Source organism: Kalmanozyma brasiliensis (genome assembly GCF_000497045.1).
Source record: "Kalmanozyma brasiliensis GHG001 unplaced genomic scaffold PSEUBRA_SCAF10, whole genome shotgun sequence".
Classification (NCBI taxonomy): Eukaryota; Fungi; Basidiomycota; class Ustilaginomycetes; order Ustilaginales; genus Kalmanozyma; species Kalmanozyma brasiliensis.
In genome coordinates, this window is record NW_015961949.1 from 60,441 (window position 1) to 78,663 (window position 18,223).

Consider the following 18,223-nt stretch of genomic DNA (forward strand, 5'->3'; position numbering starts at 1 on the left):
ATGACCGCCACAGCTTCCGCTCCTTCATCATGACCACCCGTCCATCTGCGCCGTCCTCCTCGTCCTCGTCGACGACGGCGCCGGCAGCAGCAGCAATGGCATCACCCTCGACGGGATCCATAGGCTCCCCCTCCCTCAGCGCTCCACCAATACGCATGCGACACCCTCTTCCAGCCCCACCACTTCAATGTGCACAGCCACCGCTCCACAGAAGCAGGTCCATCAAGTCCTCCCACCATCATCAACCCACCTCGTCGTCTGCTTCATCTGCATACTCCACAAATCGTACATCGCCCCGGTACAGCTATCCAGGCACACTCTCCTCGATCTCGCCTTCCACATCGCCCTACTACTCGAGCTCGCATCCGAGTCCCGTGCCTTCGACCACCAGCTCGGCAGGTGGCAGCAGCGTCAGTGGCGGGAGCAGCCTTCGCACCCCGCCTGATCTTCTCGTCAACGGTGCCAGCGTCGGCCACACGGGCAAAGGGTTGCAGCAGTTGGCGGTCAACAGCTGGAACGGTCAGCTGGTCAAACCAAGGCCACCGCGTAATCTCGCCAAGGAGGAGATTCGGAGAAGGCAGTCTTTGCTGAAAGATTTGCCTCAACTGCCGCCGACCTTCTCACTGCCGAGTCCGCCTCCCAGTCCCAAGCTCGAACCGGCCCGAATCAAAAAGCGGAGAAGAGACTCGGTAGACACCAACGACGACCCAGCAGCACCGCTTCCACCATCTTCACGGCAGCCCGAACACCACCGTTCATCGACCATCGCCCTCGCCAACCACACACGGCATCGCTCCCTCACACCTTCCACCCTCTCCTCGCTAGCAGCAGCCTACCGCTCCGCCGCACGCGAGCTCAAGCACGCCGCGGACGCGCGAGCTTCGTCGCTCTCCGCCTCTCGCCCCTCCTACCTCGCTGCCCGCCCTACACAAGTGTCGGCGCTGGAGCAGCTCGACGCAGTGCTGCTCTTCTGCTACGCCTTCTGGTTGGACGATCTCGCCGCCTCTTGCCCCGGTGGGGGATGCATCGCCAAAAACTGGATCAGCCTCTTTGGTCTGCTTCGCTACGCCACCAATGCGCACTCGGACCTGGGCAACGACGTGCTCCTCGGCGTCTGTCGCTTGGTCGAATCGGCCGTCCTGCGCAAGCTGCACGCCCACGATTCCGCGGTGCTGCTCAAGACGCTCACCGCGAACACCGGAGTGTCGATGGGAGAGGTGACGCAGATGGTGCAGCGCCAGACAGCCGATTTGGAGCGGTCCGATCGGTTGGCGGCGCAAGCGAGGAATTTGCTCTCGCTGAGCAATCTGGCAGCGTCGCATCCGGAGTTGCTCGCGAAAGCGCTCGGTTCGACCGTGGTGAATAGCGAGGCTGCTGCGAAGAGTGTTGATCCCGGTAGCGAGGAGAGTTGCGGGGGGCTAGCGTGGCCGCTGGACAGTATGAGTGCCATGCCGTTCCTGGTGGCTTTTGGGAGGTGTGCCGTTGCCGAACAGGCAAGGCGGGCGGGGGTGGAGTTTGCGCTCAAGGTGGTCGAGCGCGAGTGATTGCTCCTCATCCTATCGTTTGCCTGGCTCAGCCGCGACCATCCAATCCTCTCGTTCGCATCCAACCCTCCGGCTTCACGTCGTCTCCCATCTCCCTGTCCTTCTTTCTAGCTTTGGTCGCCTGCTTTCATCCTGCATCACCTCATCCTCTCGCTCAGTGCCATCTCTTCATCTGCTTCGGTCTTCTATCATCTTGCTTACCCTCGCTCATACTTCGCATATCTTCATCGTCATCATTTGCTCATCCCTGCACTCTTGTACCGTTTTTCTTGCAATGCTTTCATTTGTTCACGCGCTGGTTTGGTCTGTTTCACTTGCGATGCTTCCATCTGTTCGTGCACTTCATCCGATGCGTTTTTTCTGGCACTGCCTCATCCAGTTGGGTTTGATTGTGAAGAGAGAGAGGGGGTGGCGAGGCTCCCTCTGCGGCCGATCGCGTGGCTCGCTGGGTGGGAGGGTTCTGAGCAAGCGTCGATCCCCTTTTTTGCCCTCGATCGGGCGAGAGGGGTGCTTCTGACGAGCTTCCAACGCATTGCATGCGCAGCCTGAGACAAACACAGGTGATGCTTCTAGGGAATTGCGAACACTTTCCGACCAGGGGTGGTTCAAGGGGATGCTTAGTCTTGCTCCACGCACACAGCAGGAGATGAAGCGTGGGTCGAATGCGATCCTCCGATGACCACTCGCTCTGACGAGCTTCAGCCGTTCCGCACGTCCAAAGGCCGAATGGCAGTCTGGAGACGTTAAACAGCTCAATTGTCCGCAGGCATAAAACGAATTTCCCTCAGCGCGTCACTTCTTCCCCTTCGCCTTTCCCTTTCCCTTCGCTCCAGCACCCGCTTTGGGCTTCTTAACCAACTTGTCCTTGGCCAAATCATCCTCGTCCCCGTCCTTCTCATCCTCCTTATCGTCCTCCACCACCTCCTCCTCCACCGCGTCTTCCAAATCGGGCACTTCGGCCTTGGCGATTTTCATCTTGGCGCCGACGTCGCTCGCCTTGTTGAAGGCGATCGGGTGACTACCCGCGTTGTACTTCCTCGTAAACCCGGCCTTGACGGGCGCAGGGATGCTTTTGAGTACGGCTTCGGCGTTGTTCGGCTCCAGCCCGAGCTCCAGGATGCTCTCCCGATCCTCGATGGCTAGGTAGTATTCGTCCATGATTTCGATCACTTCGTCCACCCCGTCGGCGCCGTTCTGCACCATCGGTTGGATCAATCGCCCCCACAGGCTAGGCAGGTAGTGCTGTCGCACATCGTGTCGACTTCCGGAGCAGACCAGCCGCATCTTTGCTTGGAGATCAACGACCGCCCGCGTGAGACGCTGCTGCTTGCTGTTTTGCCCGAGCCACGCGGGGAACGAGGGGAAGCCGCCCTCGGTGCCGCCGTAGATGTAGCTGCACGGTCGGACCGACGAGGCGATGGCGTGCAGCGGCATGAGCGACCAGTGCTGTTCCGAACCGTGGATCATGCGGTCTACCACGTCGCCGTCGGAAATGCTGGCGGCTGCCTTGCGCAGCAGTTCCAGATGCTTGAGCTGTTGACGAGGACCGCTCTCGCGAGAGGCGAGAACGGGTCGTGCCTTGACGTAGTTCTCTGCAACCATCAGCGGCACAAAGCTGTGATCTTGGAAGTACAAGTCTGCCTTGTCGTTGAGCGTCTTCCTGGATGTGGCGTTGAACATGCCCGGCGAAGACAGGTCGGAGTAGAGCGAGAACGGGGTGTGCAGGCCCGGTTTGGAGTTTTCCAATCCGAGCTGTTTGGATTCGTCAAAGTCCATCGTGTCGTTGGAGAGCTTCCAGGTGGAGAGCATGTTGATGACCGATCGAATATCAGACTGCGCCGCCTCGATGAGTTGCGCCATGACTTCACCGGGGATTTTGAGCTTCTCCTTGAACGCGATGGACAGCATCCTCGACTTGACCTGGTTGGCATCGGGTTTGCGGAACGACAGATTGTACGTCGTGTGCTCGAACGGGCGCATCTTTTGGTTTCGGCGGTCGTTGCAGATGCAGATGATGGGCACTTTGGTCTTCTTGATCAACGCGTTGATCGCACCGACACCGCCGCGGTCGCCGCCAGACATGCCGTCCACCTCGTCCATGATGAGCACCGTGCGTTCGTGGATGCGCGGCATGTCGCTCGGCGCAGAGTGCGTCACACTGGTGTACCAGCTGTCGAGCGACTTGTTGTTGATCGTGTCTTGGAGCATGTTTTCGACAACCTTCTTGCCTCGTGTGTCCGAGGCGTTGAATTCGAGTGGCATGTAGCCTTCCATCTTGGCGACGAGGTGAGCGGAGGTAGTCTTGCCGATACCGGGAGGGCCGGAGATGAGGACGGCGCGGTAGACGTTCATGCCCGTGGGGCCAGGCTTCTTGAAGTTGCTCCGGTACGAGTCGGGCCACGCTTTGAGCCAGCCTGCGAGCTTTTCGACCGCGGCCTTGTTGCCGACGAGGTCCTTCATCTGCGTGGGTGCGTATTTGGAGGTCCAGAGCATGTTGGACATGTCGACTGGATTTGCGCTGGTGTCCTTGGGTGGACCCATGCTCCTAGCTACCTCCTTAATCTTTTCCTCTTCCGCCTTGATCTTTTGCTTTGTCTTTTCGTCGAGCTCACCGGCGCCTCGGGTGCGGATGAGGTCGAGGAAGCCGTCTTCGTCGAGCGTCGCGATCTTGTTCTTCTCGATGGAAGCGACCTTTTTGGGTCCAGCTCCTTCTCCGAGCACAACGTACGAGGTCTTGGATGAGGGCGCGCCAGTGATTCGAGCGCCGTATCGCTTTGCCAGATCGGTGGCCTCATCACGGCTGATGGACGAAAGCTCGCCGGTGAACACCAGAGTGAGACCGGCAAGGCAGTTTGGTGCACCCTGAGGGATCTCTTTGGAGCCAGGATTGGACGGACCTGCAGCTCGCTTAGCAGCCATCTCCCTCCAGTTGGGCTTGTTGCCAGCTGCCGGCGCAGGTGCTGCAGGCTCCACAAAGTCGTCGTCTTCTTTCTTGGATACTGCTGGTTTTGCAGCGGCCTTGGCGGGCGGCTTTGCTGGAGAAGCCTTCTTGCTACTACTGGCGGCTGCCTTCTTGGGCGGTGGTGGGGCATCCTCAAAGTCGTCGGAATCGTCGGAATCGTCGATCTTGATGGGCTTGGCATTCGCTGCAGCACGGCGAGGAGGCTGTGAGGTAGCACTCGCCTTGGCTTTCGACGAAGTGGTAGCTGGCCTCTTGGGAGCTGGAGCAAAGTCATCCTCGTCATCCTCGTCATCCTCCGCCTTGCCCTTCTTGCTGTCCACAAAGTCGTCGTCAGAATCTTGGTCATATGTTTTGCGCTTGACCGCCGACTTCCTCGGACTTGTTCGAGCCATGCTGCCGTTAGTCGCTTTGGTCGTTGGTTTGGAAGGAGGCTTCAGAGCCAAGTCGTCGTCGTCCGAGTCGTCGATGACCATCGGATCAGCCTTGGTTGCTGTGCTGTTTTTCGAGGCGAAATACTTGGATGAAGTGCTGCTGGCTGATGCATTCTTGGTGGGCGTAGTGGCCGTGGGGTTGCGTGTGCTCGCACGCGCCTCCTGAGATGAAGCCGGGCTCGAGCCAGTTGCTTTGCTTCCGAAGAAGTTGGAGAGAGACGCTTGGCCCTTGGGCAACGGCGTTGAAGGCTTCTTTGGTGGCATCTCGAGCGGTTTCCGAGCTATGTCTGCGACGAGGTGGTGAGGATGAAGAAGAAGGAATGAAGCAGCGTACAGGCCCGGCGTGGACACTGTGACAGGCCTCGAGGCTCAGTTGTTCTTGCCAAAAGTGGAGAAAATGCCATCGAGTAAATTAGTCAGTCAGCGCCAACGCAGCAGCAGCACGCGTCAGAGGGGACCGAGCGCGTCCTTTTCGGAAAAAATGTCGCGATGCACAATCTGACATGTTGCGATTCTCGACAGGACTGCCCCATGCACGTTCGAGAAGCAACTCGGACCCTGAACAGATAGCTTCTTGTCAGGCTTCCTCCATCGAGCTTGCCGTCTTGCTCAATCACTTTACCACCAAGCCGACAACATGTCGGATCCGGTCCATCGGCACCAATCGTCGCTCAAGGTCTCCATACGACCTTTGCAGTCCTCCTTCTTCGCTGGCGAAGACTTTGTCTGCCAGATCACCTTCACAAATACCAACCCTCCCCTACCACTTGCACAACCACAGCTTCAGGGAGAGTTTCCTCCTTCGTCACCAGCACGCAATCTCTTTGATGACGACGCGGCCGGCCGTCGCGTCTCCTTGACCTCAAATCATTCCAAATCTCGCAGCTTCGATGTCAGAGCTCTGGGTCGGGACAACGAGCAGTCCGACGCCTCTGCGAGCGTGCCCGGCTCCACGCGAGCTAAGAGGCTTCTTCGACACCTCGATGGCGATATCTTGCCCGAGCGTAAGGGCCTGATCGGCAAGAGTCTTCCTTCGCCTACACTCTCACGCTCCTTCCACCCTTGGTCAGCGTCGTCCAACCTGGGACCTGCAAACCCCTCGCATCGGTCCACACAGTCAACTTACATTCCGTCAAATGGTGAAAAGACCGAGCTTGGCCTCGGACACCCAAGGCTTCCCCAGCTTAGCCCCATCAAGGCAACACCACCATCTTCGCGCGTTCAGACAGATCTCTTCTCGCCCAAGACTCCGTCGCGCGTCTCGTCTCTACCCGGCCTGGGCAACAGGAGACCCTCGGCACCTATCTCACCCCACCATTCTCATTCACGCAAAAAGTCGGTCGCACAAGTGCAGGCCGAAGATCTCACTGAGGCCTTCGAGCTCGATTCGCCATCGGCAGCGTCTTCGCCAACAGCTTCCTTCTCAAATTCGTGGCTGGGTGCTTCCCATGAGCAGAACGCCGGCTCCAGCTTCTACGGCATGGGCCGCAACGATAGCATGGAGAGCGTCTTTCGAGAATCCGTCAACGACTGGTCCAAATTCAAGCGACCAGCTTCTTTATCACGAAAGTCCAGTCAGAGTCCGATCTACCCTTCCCCCGACACCGCAACTTCGGGCAGTCAAAGAATTCTGTGGTCCTTCGCCCAGCTCGGAGGCACGATCGAGATCGACGAGAGCCTCATCAAGCCGCACGATTTCGAAAGTCTCAAGAGGAGACTGGCCTATGGCGACATTTCGGGTGCAACCGCCTCGACCAACTCTGTTCCTAGCACGCCAAGGACGCTCGGTGGCGGCGATCTTGGTCATTCCTCGGAGCCACCACCAAGTCCCACAGGCTGGAGCAGCTATCTGCGCGGACCGTTCGGGGGTCGGGCTCAACAGCATCGCCGTACCGGCTCGACCATGCAAGATGCGCAGGAGCGCACACTGCAGAGCCGAAGCGTGCCCACCTTCTCCGCTCCGCCTAGCATCGTTGCTGTTGACTTGGTCCTCGCTCCAGGAGAGAGCAAGACATTCCAATTTAAGCTTCGTCTGCCCGTCGACCTCCCTCCCACCTACCAAGGCAAAGCGATTCGTCTCCGGTACAATCTGACCCTTGGCACGAATCGGTCCGACGCCAATGCCAACTCAACACGCGCGCAGACCAGCCGGCTCATTCAGGTGCCCATTCGCATTTACAATCACATTGGCGAGTCGGGCTTCCGGCCTTTCTTCGATCTCATGAACCCCGTCATTCTCACCAAGGAGGATGCCTCTGTCACGCTTGTGAGCGAAGACGAGAGGCCAGCGTTCGGAGCGGAGCGTTCCAGAGCCAAAGTTGCGTCGAGGAAGGGGCCATCATTACGCAAGCAGGACTTGCAGGAGTATACCCGGCAGCTGCTCGTCAGCAAAGCCATCAGCGAAGGCTCTCCCGTCACCTCGGTGCCCGAATTCGGCGGACCCGCACCCGCACCAGCCGGCGCGGGGACCAGGTCCTGCAAAGCGACCATCGAAGCGCTCGCCCGCTCTTCCAGCAAAGTCTCCTACGACATCGCCAAAGACGGCAAGGTCGCTGCAGTCCTCACTCTCGTCCGCTCGCGCTACCGTCTCGGCGAAACCATCACGGGCGTGATCAACATCAACAACGCGCACTCTCTCGCGCGCATCGCTCGCATGAGTGCAACACTGGAGACGTTCGAAGACGTCCAGCCCTCGATCGCCACCCTCCCCGCGGGTCGGCTCCAACGTGTCACCCGCATCATCCATGCCGAGCACCACGAGAGCGTGCTCGACAAGGGCCGCGCCAGCTTCAGCCTGTGCATCCCCAGCGGTGCTTCCCCAGAGTTTGTGACGAGCGGCGTCAAGCTCAACTGGCTCGTCCGCCTCTCGTTTCTCACCATCTCGGCCACCAAGCCGGTCGGCGCCGGCGACATCGAGAAGAAGCTCGCCAAGCTCAGGCCGCCGCCCCATCTCCTACCCACCCAGTCCGACGGCTTTTCGAGATACCATGTCAGCGTTAGGGCGATCGATAGTTTGGCGGGGTCAGCGACAGGACTTGGTGCAGAGAGCGCAAAGGCGCTCGCCGAGCTCGGTTGCGCGAGGGAGACAAAGCTTGAAACGGTTGAGTGTGCCGTGCCCGTCTCGATCCTGCCCAACAGCACGAGCTACAAGGTCGGCGACGCCGAGTTTTACGCCTGAGCGAAGTCTCACCACGGAATTGCACATCTTTGATCAAAGGGACTCGTCACAGGCGTGCGCAGGGTCAACTGAGACAAGGTTCGATTTTGAGCAGCATGTGGTTCTGTTGAACAAGCGTACGGTCCGATAAGCACAGCAAAGGAGTGGACTGGGGGAACAAGTGGGCAATGATTAAGAGAACAGCCGGTGCGAAGACAAGCAACGGCCAGGAAATCACAGAGAAAAGACCGTGGAGGTATAGCAAGGGAATCCATGACGAGCGTGCTACCTCTAGTAGCGGCCGCCTCGCTCCGACATCTCGGGGCCCATGTCCTCCGGGTCGATGGTCTGCAGGATAGTGTCCTTGATACCGGGGAAGACGGTGCGGAAGGCGTCGACACCAAAGATCATGTCGAGGTGCTCGTAGTTCTGCAGCTCGACGGTGTGGATCATCTCGACGTTGTTCTCGTAGCGCTGGATGCGCTGAACCAGGGGTTTGCCGAGCACGAGGTGGTCAATGTCACCGTAGAAGATCGAGTGAGGAGGGAAGTTCCTAGGGAACCAAGGCTCGGTGATGCGCGGGTCAAAGATGCAACCTCGGTGGGAAAAGCCAGACATGTACCAGTAGAGAAGCTCCGACGAGGTCGGGACGGGGACGGTGCGGAACATCTTGCCCTTCTGGCGCGCGACCCAGTTGTGGTCGTGGAAGCCGAAGAGGAAAGCAAAGATGACGTAGGCGATGTGACCGAACCAGAAGGCGGGGAGGAATGCCTGGGCGATACCGATGGCGGGCATGAACTCTCGCACACCAAAGATGAGACCCCACCACTTTCGCGAGCGGAATTGACGAAGGAGAGAGAAGGGGAACTTTCGCAGGACGGAACCGGCGTAGACCGAGGGACCGAGAGCGACGAAGCAGCTGAGCTTGTTGGCGATCTCGGGGCAGATGCCTGGACTCAAGGCGAGGTACATGGAACCGGCACCTTGCGAGTGGCCGACGTAGGCGAGCTGAGGGTAGCCGGTAGCAGCGGTGATGTAGTCGACAACATCGCGAAGGTCGAAGGCGAGTTCCTTGAGACCCCAGGCCCAGAATCGAGGATCGTTTCGGGTGTATTCGGTATGACCAGCCTTGAAGTTTGCACGAATGTTGGTGACCCATACGTCAAAGCCTTGATCGACGAGCCAGAAGGCCATAGAACGCTCTTCGTTAACGACAAAGTGAGCTGAGTTGCAGAGAATACCGTGTTGGAGGACAACAGGGTAACCGACGTTGCCGCCACGACGAGGGTCCGAGATACGGTGAGCTTTGAGGATCCAACCGCCTTCGGTGATGATCTCGTGCTCGTCACACTGGTAGCCCCAGAACTCGGCGTAGTAAGCGGGTCTGCCAGAGCCACGTTCGCCAGTGATTCTGCGCTCGTATTCGCGGTCGGTCTTTGCCTTTGGTGGCGACTTCTTGAACGGATTGAAGTAGACGAAGTAGGCAGCAAAAAGGACACTGCCGAGCGAGGTGGTGCTGAGTGCGAAGGAGAGGGCTTGACGGAAGTTGAGTCGGAGACGCTGAAGGAAGCCGTATTCGCCGTAGTCAGCCACGACGTGGTCAAAGAAGGGCATCTCTAGTGGTGCCTCTGACTGGTAGTTGGGGAAGGTGGGGTCGAAGAAGGGGCGTTCATCGCGATCATTGTAATCGCCCTTGGGCTGACCTGGGTCGCGACGGACCTCGACGCCGCGAGGAGGACGAGAAGGCTGCACTTGTTGACCATTCAAGTCGTCGGAAGTCTCGTCGACTTCTCGCTCAACCTGTTGGGATCGGCGAGGGGCAGCACGTTCGACGCTTTTGCGAGGCCGCTCCGACTCCTGCTCGGAGAAAGGATCTTCTGTTGCCCTCTCTGATTCGAGATCTCTGCTTGCCTCGGACGCGGGGCCCGAGGCACGGTTGCGCTTGCTGTAGTCGATGAAACCGGTCGACATGTCGAGGGATGGAGACGCAGGGTAGCGTCAAGCGGATCCAGGTCGATACTAAGGGGTGATTAGATGTTGCGCAATTGACTGACAAACAAGCTGAGTCTGGCACAAAGAGACGCGCGATCACCTTGTTGTGGAGCAAGCAGGTCGCAGCTCGAGCGAGATAGACAGAAGGAATGTGTCGGGATGATAGGGTGGAGAGATGGTGGTGCTGAGAGGGATGATGGCCAACAAGCAGGGTTGTGTAGCTTCGAAAGCGGATGTGTCTGGCGGGGGGGCTGAAGACACAACTGGACAGGAAGTGCAAATCAGGCAATGCGGCAGCTAAGTTGAGTTAACTCAGACATGCCCTCCTTCACTGCCTGCCTGCAGCGCCTTTTTGAAAAATAACCGATTTGGCCCAGATTGAAAATACGTCTGAGTGCATGCAAATAGAGCGGCGGCGGCGGCATCTGAGCGTGATGGTGGATTTGCAGACTGCACGCGGCAGGCCAAATTATTATAGCATGGCAACCAGGGGAGGATGCGGGGAAAATCCCCCGATCCATCCGCCTCGCTTTTCCAAGACACTGCTTTTCCGCCGCTGTGTGCGGGCAAATACGCATCTTTGATTTGATGTGGCCGAGGGCGCCGCTCGCTCCCTCCGTCTCCTTCTACGAGCATGCACGCTCCTGCTGACTGCCTGAGCTCACCCCACTTTTGGATTTCGTGGGTTCGACCTTAGCAACGCTAGGGTCATTGTTAGGTGCGTGCGGCTCTGAGCTAGGAGCTCTTGATACGACCACTCTCGCAACTCGACCCCGTTTGCAAAGGGTTTGCTGTCGACGCCAAACGAGCCGACGGGGTATCAGCTTGGATGAAAAAGGGTCGATTCTCGCTGCTCCAAGCGAGCTTGGTTTGCATACGGTTGTCAGATGCAACTTTCACGCAGAGTGTGAGTCGCAGGCGCAGTCGCCCATTCTGAGTCGGCTAGCCAAGTGAAAAAGGCTGCGATTCGAGCGGGGCTCAATTTCTGGCTCAGAGCGCAGCAGAGTGCAAAATGCGGTCAAACTGCCCTGCCAATCTGCGGAGTTGCTTCTTGGGATTTTCCCTTCGGCTAAGCGAGCTCAGTCGAGTTTCAATTGTCCTCTTTGCCAGACAGGCACAGCTTGCACTCGTCCAGAGGGCGGCCCTTTCTCTGTTCCTATGAACAAGGCCAGGGTTTCGTCGATCCTGTCACCTGCCTGATCATATTCGCCAAACGTGGCCTGTTAGACCCTCGAGAGCAGCGAGACGGACCCCTTCATCAAACAGCCTCATCACGTCTGGACAGAGTCGATCACCTAGCGTATGAGGGTATGGAGGGTGCTGAGCATTGCCGTACTCTTCTGCATGTCTGTGACCAGATACAACCCTACAGTAGTCCAAGGCGCCCCAAGATCGCAGCATCTTTGGTTTTGTCCGCTCGTCCTGAGGAATCTGCAGCCAACCAATGCGCAGATGAGACAGGCCATCCTTGGAGCGGTCAAAGCGTGCAGCTTGGCAGCTCACATGGAGCGGCTTCCATCCTAGCCTCGTCAAGGCTCTTCTGTGGCCGCAAAGCAGGCAGCAGACCTCACGCTTCAATCCGAATCCGAGTCGGATCCACTCTCGTCCGACGAGCTGTCCGAGTGCACCAGATCGTCGTGCCCACCAGCAGGTCCGCCCGCAGAGCCAGCCGCCTCGCTGTTGCCGAATTGCTCCAGCTGTTGCTGCAAACGAGCGATCCTCTCGGCCTCCTCGCCTTCATCCAGGTTCTTCTTCTTGATGCCTCCCGTGCCACGCTTGCGCCCATCCAACGGCGCCGATTTGCTGTTCTTGTTGGCCGCGGGCGCCGCCTTTTTGGGCCGCACCACATACTTGTACAGCTTGTACAGCGTTCGAGGCGACAGCTCGTCAATGTCGAGCTCAATCTCCTCCTCGTCGTTCTGGTTTGGCGGCTTGTCTTCGTTGATGATGCGAATCGCACCGTCCAGACGCTCTTCCGACAGCTCCGTGATCTTGGCTGCGAGCTCCTCCTTTTGCTCGTACGTGACGTTGCGGATATCTTCGTCGCTGTTGTCGTCCCTTTTGCTCGAGCTCGCCTTCTTGTTGCTCGACGATGGCTTCTTCTTCTGCGAAGCAGCCGCCGACTTGGCCTTCTTCGCAGGCACGTAATCAGCCGCCGCCGAAGGGCTGCCCGTTGCCTTGGCTTTGGTCTTCTTCTTGCTGGATGCGCCGCTCTCGGATGCCTTCCTCTTGGTGCCAGCGCCCTTGCTCTTGCTCTTCTTGGAACGCCCCGAGCTGGCGTAGCTCTCCTGCAGCGTTGCTAGCATCATCTTGGTGTTGGCAATGAGGTCCGTGTTCTGGTTCTTGGCTCCCTCCAGCATAGCGAGCGTAGAAGCAAGCTGCGAGATCTGGTCTTGCAGCGTCGCCAAGAAGGCCGGATCCACGTCGTCCTCGTCGTCCTCTGCATCCTCGTCCTCATCCACATCGCTCTCCTCGTAGTCCGGAAGAGGGGCCGGGGCGGGCTTGCGCGCGAACTTCTCTTCGTAGACCGCCTTGAGCTGCTCGCCCAGGTTGTACACGTCGGTACCAGGCGGATTGAAGGTGAAGCAGTTCTGGAAGAGCAGCTGCATGTCTGCATTGAACTCGTCCGCATCGGCATAGACGCCGGATCGGATGTTCTTCTGGACATCGCGCAGAGCGATCGGCTTCTTGATCATTTGAAAGTAGGCGGGCGCCCAATCGAAGTCCATCGTGGGCTGGTCGTAGAACACCCAAGCGGCGTTCTGGTAGCTGGGCTTGAGCAGGTCGTCGATGATCCTGGTGCAGAAGCGCAATTCGTCCTGAGCCACCTTGGCATAGTGAGCCTGCTCGCGTGCCGAGAGACTGCCGCGCTTCTTGGCGACCTTGCGTTGCGCGGCTTTGCGCATCTCGGAAGACGAACTCTGCGGCTCGTTGGCGTAGGGAAGATCCTTGGGAGGGGGAGGGTGGATCTCCCTCTTGGGGCGACCGCCGACATCAGAGGAGGAACGTCGGATGGTGGGCACAGGGTTGGACGGGCGGCGTTGACGCGCGGCGGGAGACTCCTGTGCTGCGGGGGTGGTAGCTGCGGGTACGTCGGACATGTACTTGTCGAAAGCGTGCTCGAGGACTCGTGCATTGGCAGTGTAAGGGCTGGCGGGCCCGTTGAAGGTGGCGCAGTTGTAAAACACTTGGCGAACATCGGCCTCGAAGTCGTGCATGCGTCGATAGACGTCTTTGGACGGGTCAAGGCCCCATTGCGGAGCGGACTTGGCCTTGTCGCCTGGCTTTGAATTGGGCTTGAGCACGAGCGCGGTGAGAGCAAGCTTGATATCGATGGTGCCAAAGTCCATGGGTTTGGAGATGATCTGCGGATACTGGGGGATGCCAAGGGCGACGGGATCAACGGGAGCGAGGAAGGCGATAGCCTCGCGTCGACTCTTGAGAGATTTGAGAGTGCTCTGTGCAAATTTGAGTTGAGCCGTGGTGATCTCCATGGGACCATCGTAAGGCTTGATATCGACGACAGCGACGTCGTTCTGCTGCGGGGCCGATGTGGCTGAAAGTGCCTGTTGGGAGCGTGCCTGCTCCTGCGATACGAGTGCGACGGGCTGGACGCCTACGCTCGAGATGGGCTCTGCAGTAGGCGGCACGAGGGGCGCTTCGACGGATTCGAGCTTGGCAGGATGTGACTGGAAGCTGGCAGGCGCATCGTGGTTGGCCTCGACCTTGGGAGTTGGTTCGTAGACCGAGGAGGATGGTGCGTATGCATGACCGTTGGCGGGAGCGCCGTTGAAGTAAGCGTCAGACATGTTGGCTGAAGAAGTGGGTCGATGAGGTGCGTAGCGTGCAGAAGCGAGGGACCAGACAGAAGCAGCGGATTTTCGGAATCGCCCTTGTTCTCTGCTTAAGAGCGGGGTTGAGTATGCGACGTGAGATTCACCGAGGCGAGGGCCGCAGGAGCTTTTGGGAGGGTGCGGATGGATGACGTGTTGCGAACGGCCGAAAGAATCAACGCTTCATGCACGCCGATGCAATTGAAAAGGTGGATGGATGAGAAAGGCGGTGTCGGATGAAACGAGGTTGATGGTGGATGGATGGATGGATGGATGCGATGAGGTGATCCAAGCTGGCTGCTCAGTGCGCGTTACAGAATCAAGAAGAATTCCACTTTTTGGACTCGACGGACTGACTCTGTTGCCGACGTGTCTTGTCGTAGATTGAAGCCAAAAGGGCAGAGAGAGAGAGGGAGAGTTGGGAGGGAAAGGAAGGTCGCCTGAACGCGTCGTCTTCAAATACTTGTCGAGCCATTTCGGATTTCGACCCTTTTCCTAAATGCGCTCGGCTGAGCCTCTCTCTCTCTCCCCTCCGTCCGCGAGCGGAGCGACACGCTCGCCCACCGTCACGCGCAGAGTGACTCTCCAATCGCTGATGAGACGGGCCAGACCCTCCCGATACCCACCGCGAAAAATCTTTTCAACACTCCTCTGAGAAATTGACATCCTCGCACAGCAGCCGTCGATGTAACAATCTCGGCTCGATTTTCCGATGTGAAAGCTTTCTTTCGAGTCAGCTGCGGGCCGACGGGATGCTCAGCTCCGATTCCACGCTGGCAACCTATACGCCCTAACACGCTTCGGGAGATGAACTCACGAGACAGTTGAGCTCGCCAAGCAGGATACATTTCGCAACACGTTGAGTCGCTGGTGTGGTGTCCTGCTCGCCTGCTAGTAAGTTAGCTTGGGCTGAGTCCATGATTGACAGCTGTGAAATGAAATCTTCCTCAAATTCGCGCTCTGAGGCTGACTGTGACTGTTCTTGAGCTCTGAAAAAATTAACGCGCTACCGAGCCGCGTTAATCTCCCCGACGGTTCAAGCTTTTTGATGCGGATTTCAGCTTGGATTTGGCTGGCTCGGACTTGCAAAAGAATCTCATCGCAGCAGCTCCGTCCATCTCTCCCTTCTGCTCATCACACTACCATTGGAGCAGTTTCGCACAATCTCGCTGCTGCTGATAACTACAGCAGACAGGTCTAGGTGTAGCTGTACCTTGCAGCGCTCTCGGACCTGGCTCTGCTCTCATCATACACGGAATCCCTCGACCGCCCAACCAGCGTCATCCCTCGCATTCTCATCTCTACATGAATACTTGAACAACAACATCAACTCTCTTTGTCATGGGCATGAATGCGGCCCTTCGCGATAGCTTCGGCTTCATCGCTGATCGTCAGCACCATGTGCCACTTGCACGCGCCAACATCAACATCACTCCGGCCAATGCTCTCCAAACCCTCTTTCGACGTCAGAGGGAGACTCCTCTTCCCATCACGCCTGTCTCCATCCTTCGCTCCATGCTTCAGCTAGACGATCTTCAGGCCCTTCTTTGGGCTTGGACGCTCGTCGGTATCCTTCTCCTTTTCGCCTTCTGGACCAATCCGAGTGAGGCCTCCTTCAGGCCTTTCCTCACCGACCTCGTCTTTCGCGAGCGCTTGAGGCTGCTCAACCAGGACCAGGATGCCGCCGAATCTCACTCGCAAGCCGATGATGCCGCGGCAGGTACTTCCAGCCCGACCACCGCTGCGCGCAAGTCGGATACCAACGCTTTCTCGTCTCTGCTCTCCACCGCTTCCTACGCTTCTGGTCCTTTCGCCGTCACTTTTGGTTCCAAAGTTGCGCTCTCAGTACGCACGCCCCCCTTCCATCGCAAAGATCTTGGATTGCTTTCGATCGTCACCATCTCGCAAAGCATGCCAAGTCGCTCAGTTCATGCCCAACGGGCAGAGGCATCGCAGCAAAGCACCCGATCCGCCAAAGCGCACGGTGCCATGGATTGCACTTCTCTCTTCATCGGCGCCTTTGGCAAGTGGTGGGTGCTCGGCTATGGTATCCCAGATCTACCCACAACTGGTCCTTCCAGTCAGCCTCAACCAAGCAAGACGGGTCGAGAAGAGCTCGAGGAAAACATGACCGATGTGACAGACTGGGGCATCCTCGACGTCCGGTCGATCGACCCCGAGCCCCAGTCGCGACGAAACTCGATACAGGCATCCAATGGTAGCGTGCAGGACGGCAGCTTTCACCATTCTTCCCGACGACCATCTGGCCCAGAATCGAACGCTCGCAACGCATCTCCGACACCGCTTGCGACCAAAGAGACCCCTTCTGAAGCTGAGACCGAAGATTGTCTCAGCATCACAGCATTGGTTTCAAGATCTCAGACCGACATCCTCGAGCTGCAGGAACAGCTCGCTCAGATCAAGAGCGTTTCTGCACGAGCTTGCGAAGCACTCGAGGTCGACTTGGAAGATGTACGCTCCAGGAAAAAAGAGGAGGAAAGGCTTCGATCCGACATCAAAACCAGGACAAAGGCGTTGGACGACAGTAAGAGACAAGTTGAAAGCGGTCGACGAGAAGCAGAAAGGCGATTGAAGACGGCCAATGCCGCTCGGGCTCTCAAACAGGCCAGCATACAGCAGAGAAAGGACCAGGTGGACATGCTTCACAAACGCCGAGCGGCTCTCGTCACCAAGAAGACCGCCCATGTCGAAAAGCGGCTGCAGCGCTCGGCAGACCTTTCGGCCCAGATCAGTCAGGCAAAGGCCAGAGCCGATAAGCTCAGGAATGAGATGGACCAGTTACGTCACGACATGCAAGCTGCTGAGGAGCAATTGCAATTCGAGAGGACCCACCCTCGCGGTGTCCAGGACGGCGACTTCCGAGACCAAGGCCGCATGGACCCATCCGCACACGTCTGGAGCCCGGCGATGGATTACAGCCACATGGGAAGCAATGAAGCCATGTACGCTCATCTCGCGTCCACTCCGGATCCACTCGTCGACAGCTTGGCCCGCTTCGAAGAGCGTAATCTCGCTGGTCAGAGGCTCTTTGGCCCTGGCGCTCACGACACCGATGCCAGTCTGATGGTCAACAAGATGCCGACGGCTCATATGGACGACTACAGTGATCTCGGCACCAGCGTTCTGCGCAATGCCTTCCGCCGTGCGAATGCCGCCGCTGTCGCCGATGGACGCGAGATACTGCCCAATGCTCCGCAGGGCATTGGCAACCCCTCTTTGCAGAATGCCTCCAATTTCGAAGCCATCAAGCAAGCCTTCCAGCCCACTCTTGCCACGGAGGAGGACGGTAGACGGTCCTGGTCTGCGTTCGACGTCTGGCAGTCCGACATCCGCAGCGTTGGTCAACAGAGGACGCAATGGGCCACTGGCGGAGCAAACGGCAGCGCTGACTCGTTGCCCCACTTGGGCTCCAGCAGCGGTTTCCTGCCCCTCGATCGCAGTAGCAGCGCGGAGCACAGCTTCCAGTCCCAGGGCGATGCGGATCAGACTCGGAACATGTCCAAGGTCAAGAGAGCCTTCCGATGGCCCTTCCGACCTAGCCAAGTTCAAGACGAGCTGGTCTGATTTGCTTTGCGACGCCGCTGCCCCTTTGTCCGAGCCCCCTTGAAGCCGACGACCTCTTGCCCGAACTGCCCGACATGTACTCTGCTGACGCGTTACCCTCTCGTCATCTGGAATAGAAGTCGTCTTGGAGACTCCATCATCTTTGCAAATGAGTTGCCTGCACGTGCCGACTGTCTGTACCATGGTGGGAGCCATCTGAGAGCCTGCCAGCCTGCCTTCCTCGCGTCCGTCTTCTCACTCTCAGAACCTGAGTTCGGGTCAGTCAGGTTGCCGTCCCCGATCTCGGCGCTGTCTCAGGCAGTCTTGCAAAGCCCGTTCCGCTCTTGTCGTCAGCATCTCCTATGAGCGCGCTCCAGTTGCTATTGGCCATGCCACGGACAACGATGCCGCACCTGCGGGCACCGATCAACAGTGTCGCATTGTAGACGACTGACTGTGAGCGAGGCCCAAGGCCTCCATAACTATGAGCTCGTTGCTTGCGAGGCCGCCCGCCACTTCGAGCGGTGTCACCGCGCGCTCGAGACAGATTAGCTGACCCTCGACCAAAAACGACGTGGGCATCGCGATTCACGTTGCATCCGTCTCGTCGCAGTGCGTGACGCTTTCTGCGAGACGCTGACTTTAGCGACCGCCTGCCAGCACTGTTCAAGCGTGTCTTCAGAAACATAATCCAGCTTCTTTACAACAGTTTGATCGTAATTTGGGAAAGTATTTTTCTT

The 18,223-nt window shown here is 58.2% G+C and overlaps 6 protein-coding genes across 6 annotated transcripts; 3 read left to right on the top strand and 3 right to left on the bottom strand.

Moving 5' to 3' along the window:
• Positions 1–29: 29 nt before the first annotated feature.
• Positions 30–1,544, top strand: PSEUBRA_000669 (uncharacterized protein; the record flags this gene model as incomplete). Its single annotated transcript, XM_059464466.1, has 1 exon — positions 30–1,544. The coding sequence occupies one exon, from the start codon at positions 30–32 to the stop codon at positions 1,542–1,544; it is 1,515 nt and encodes a 504-aa protein (XP_059320906.1).
• Positions 1,545–2,336: 792 nt separating this feature from the next.
• PSEUBRA_000670 (DNA replication factor RFC1, C-terminal) lies at positions 2,337–5,201 on the bottom strand (the record flags this gene model as incomplete). The annotated part of the gene is made up of 1 exon (XM_016433989.1): positions 2,337–5,201. The coding sequence occupies one exon, from the start codon at positions 5,199–5,201 to the stop codon at positions 2,337–2,339; it is 2,865 nt and encodes a 954-aa protein (XP_016294448.1).
• A 373-nt stretch (positions 5,202–5,574) lies between these two features.
• Positions 5,575–8,115, top strand: PSEUBRA_000671 (Reduced growth phenotype protein 1; the record flags this gene model as incomplete). The annotated part of the gene is made up of 1 exon (XM_016433982.2): positions 5,575–8,115. One exon carries the CDS (start codon positions 5,575–5,577, stop codon positions 8,113–8,115), a length of 2,541 nt encoding a protein of 846 aa, XP_016294449.2.
• Positions 8,116–8,385: 270 nt separating this feature from the next.
• Positions 8,386–10,065, bottom strand: PSEUBRA_000672 (AB-hydrolase lipase; the record flags this gene model as incomplete). Its single annotated transcript, XM_016433988.1, has 1 exon — positions 8,386–10,065. One exon carries the CDS (start codon positions 10,063–10,065, stop codon positions 8,386–8,388), a length of 1,680 nt encoding a protein of 559 aa, XP_016294450.1.
• Positions 10,066–11,660: 1,595 nt separating this feature from the next.
• On the bottom strand, positions 11,661–13,895 carry PSEUBRA_000673 (Bromodomain protein; the record flags this gene model as incomplete). The annotated part of the gene is made up of 1 exon (XM_016433986.1): positions 11,661–13,895. One exon carries the CDS (start codon positions 13,893–13,895, stop codon positions 11,661–11,663), a length of 2,235 nt encoding a protein of 744 aa, XP_016294451.1.
• A 1,365-nt stretch (positions 13,896–15,260) lies between these two features.
• Positions 15,261–17,504, top strand: PSEUBRA_000674 (uncharacterized protein; the record flags this gene model as incomplete). The annotated part of the gene is made up of 1 exon (XM_059464468.1): positions 15,261–17,504. The coding sequence occupies one exon, from the start codon at positions 15,261–15,263 to the stop codon at positions 17,502–17,504; it is 2,244 nt and encodes a 747-aa protein (XP_059320907.1).
• Positions 17,505–18,223: the final 719 nt, after the last annotated feature.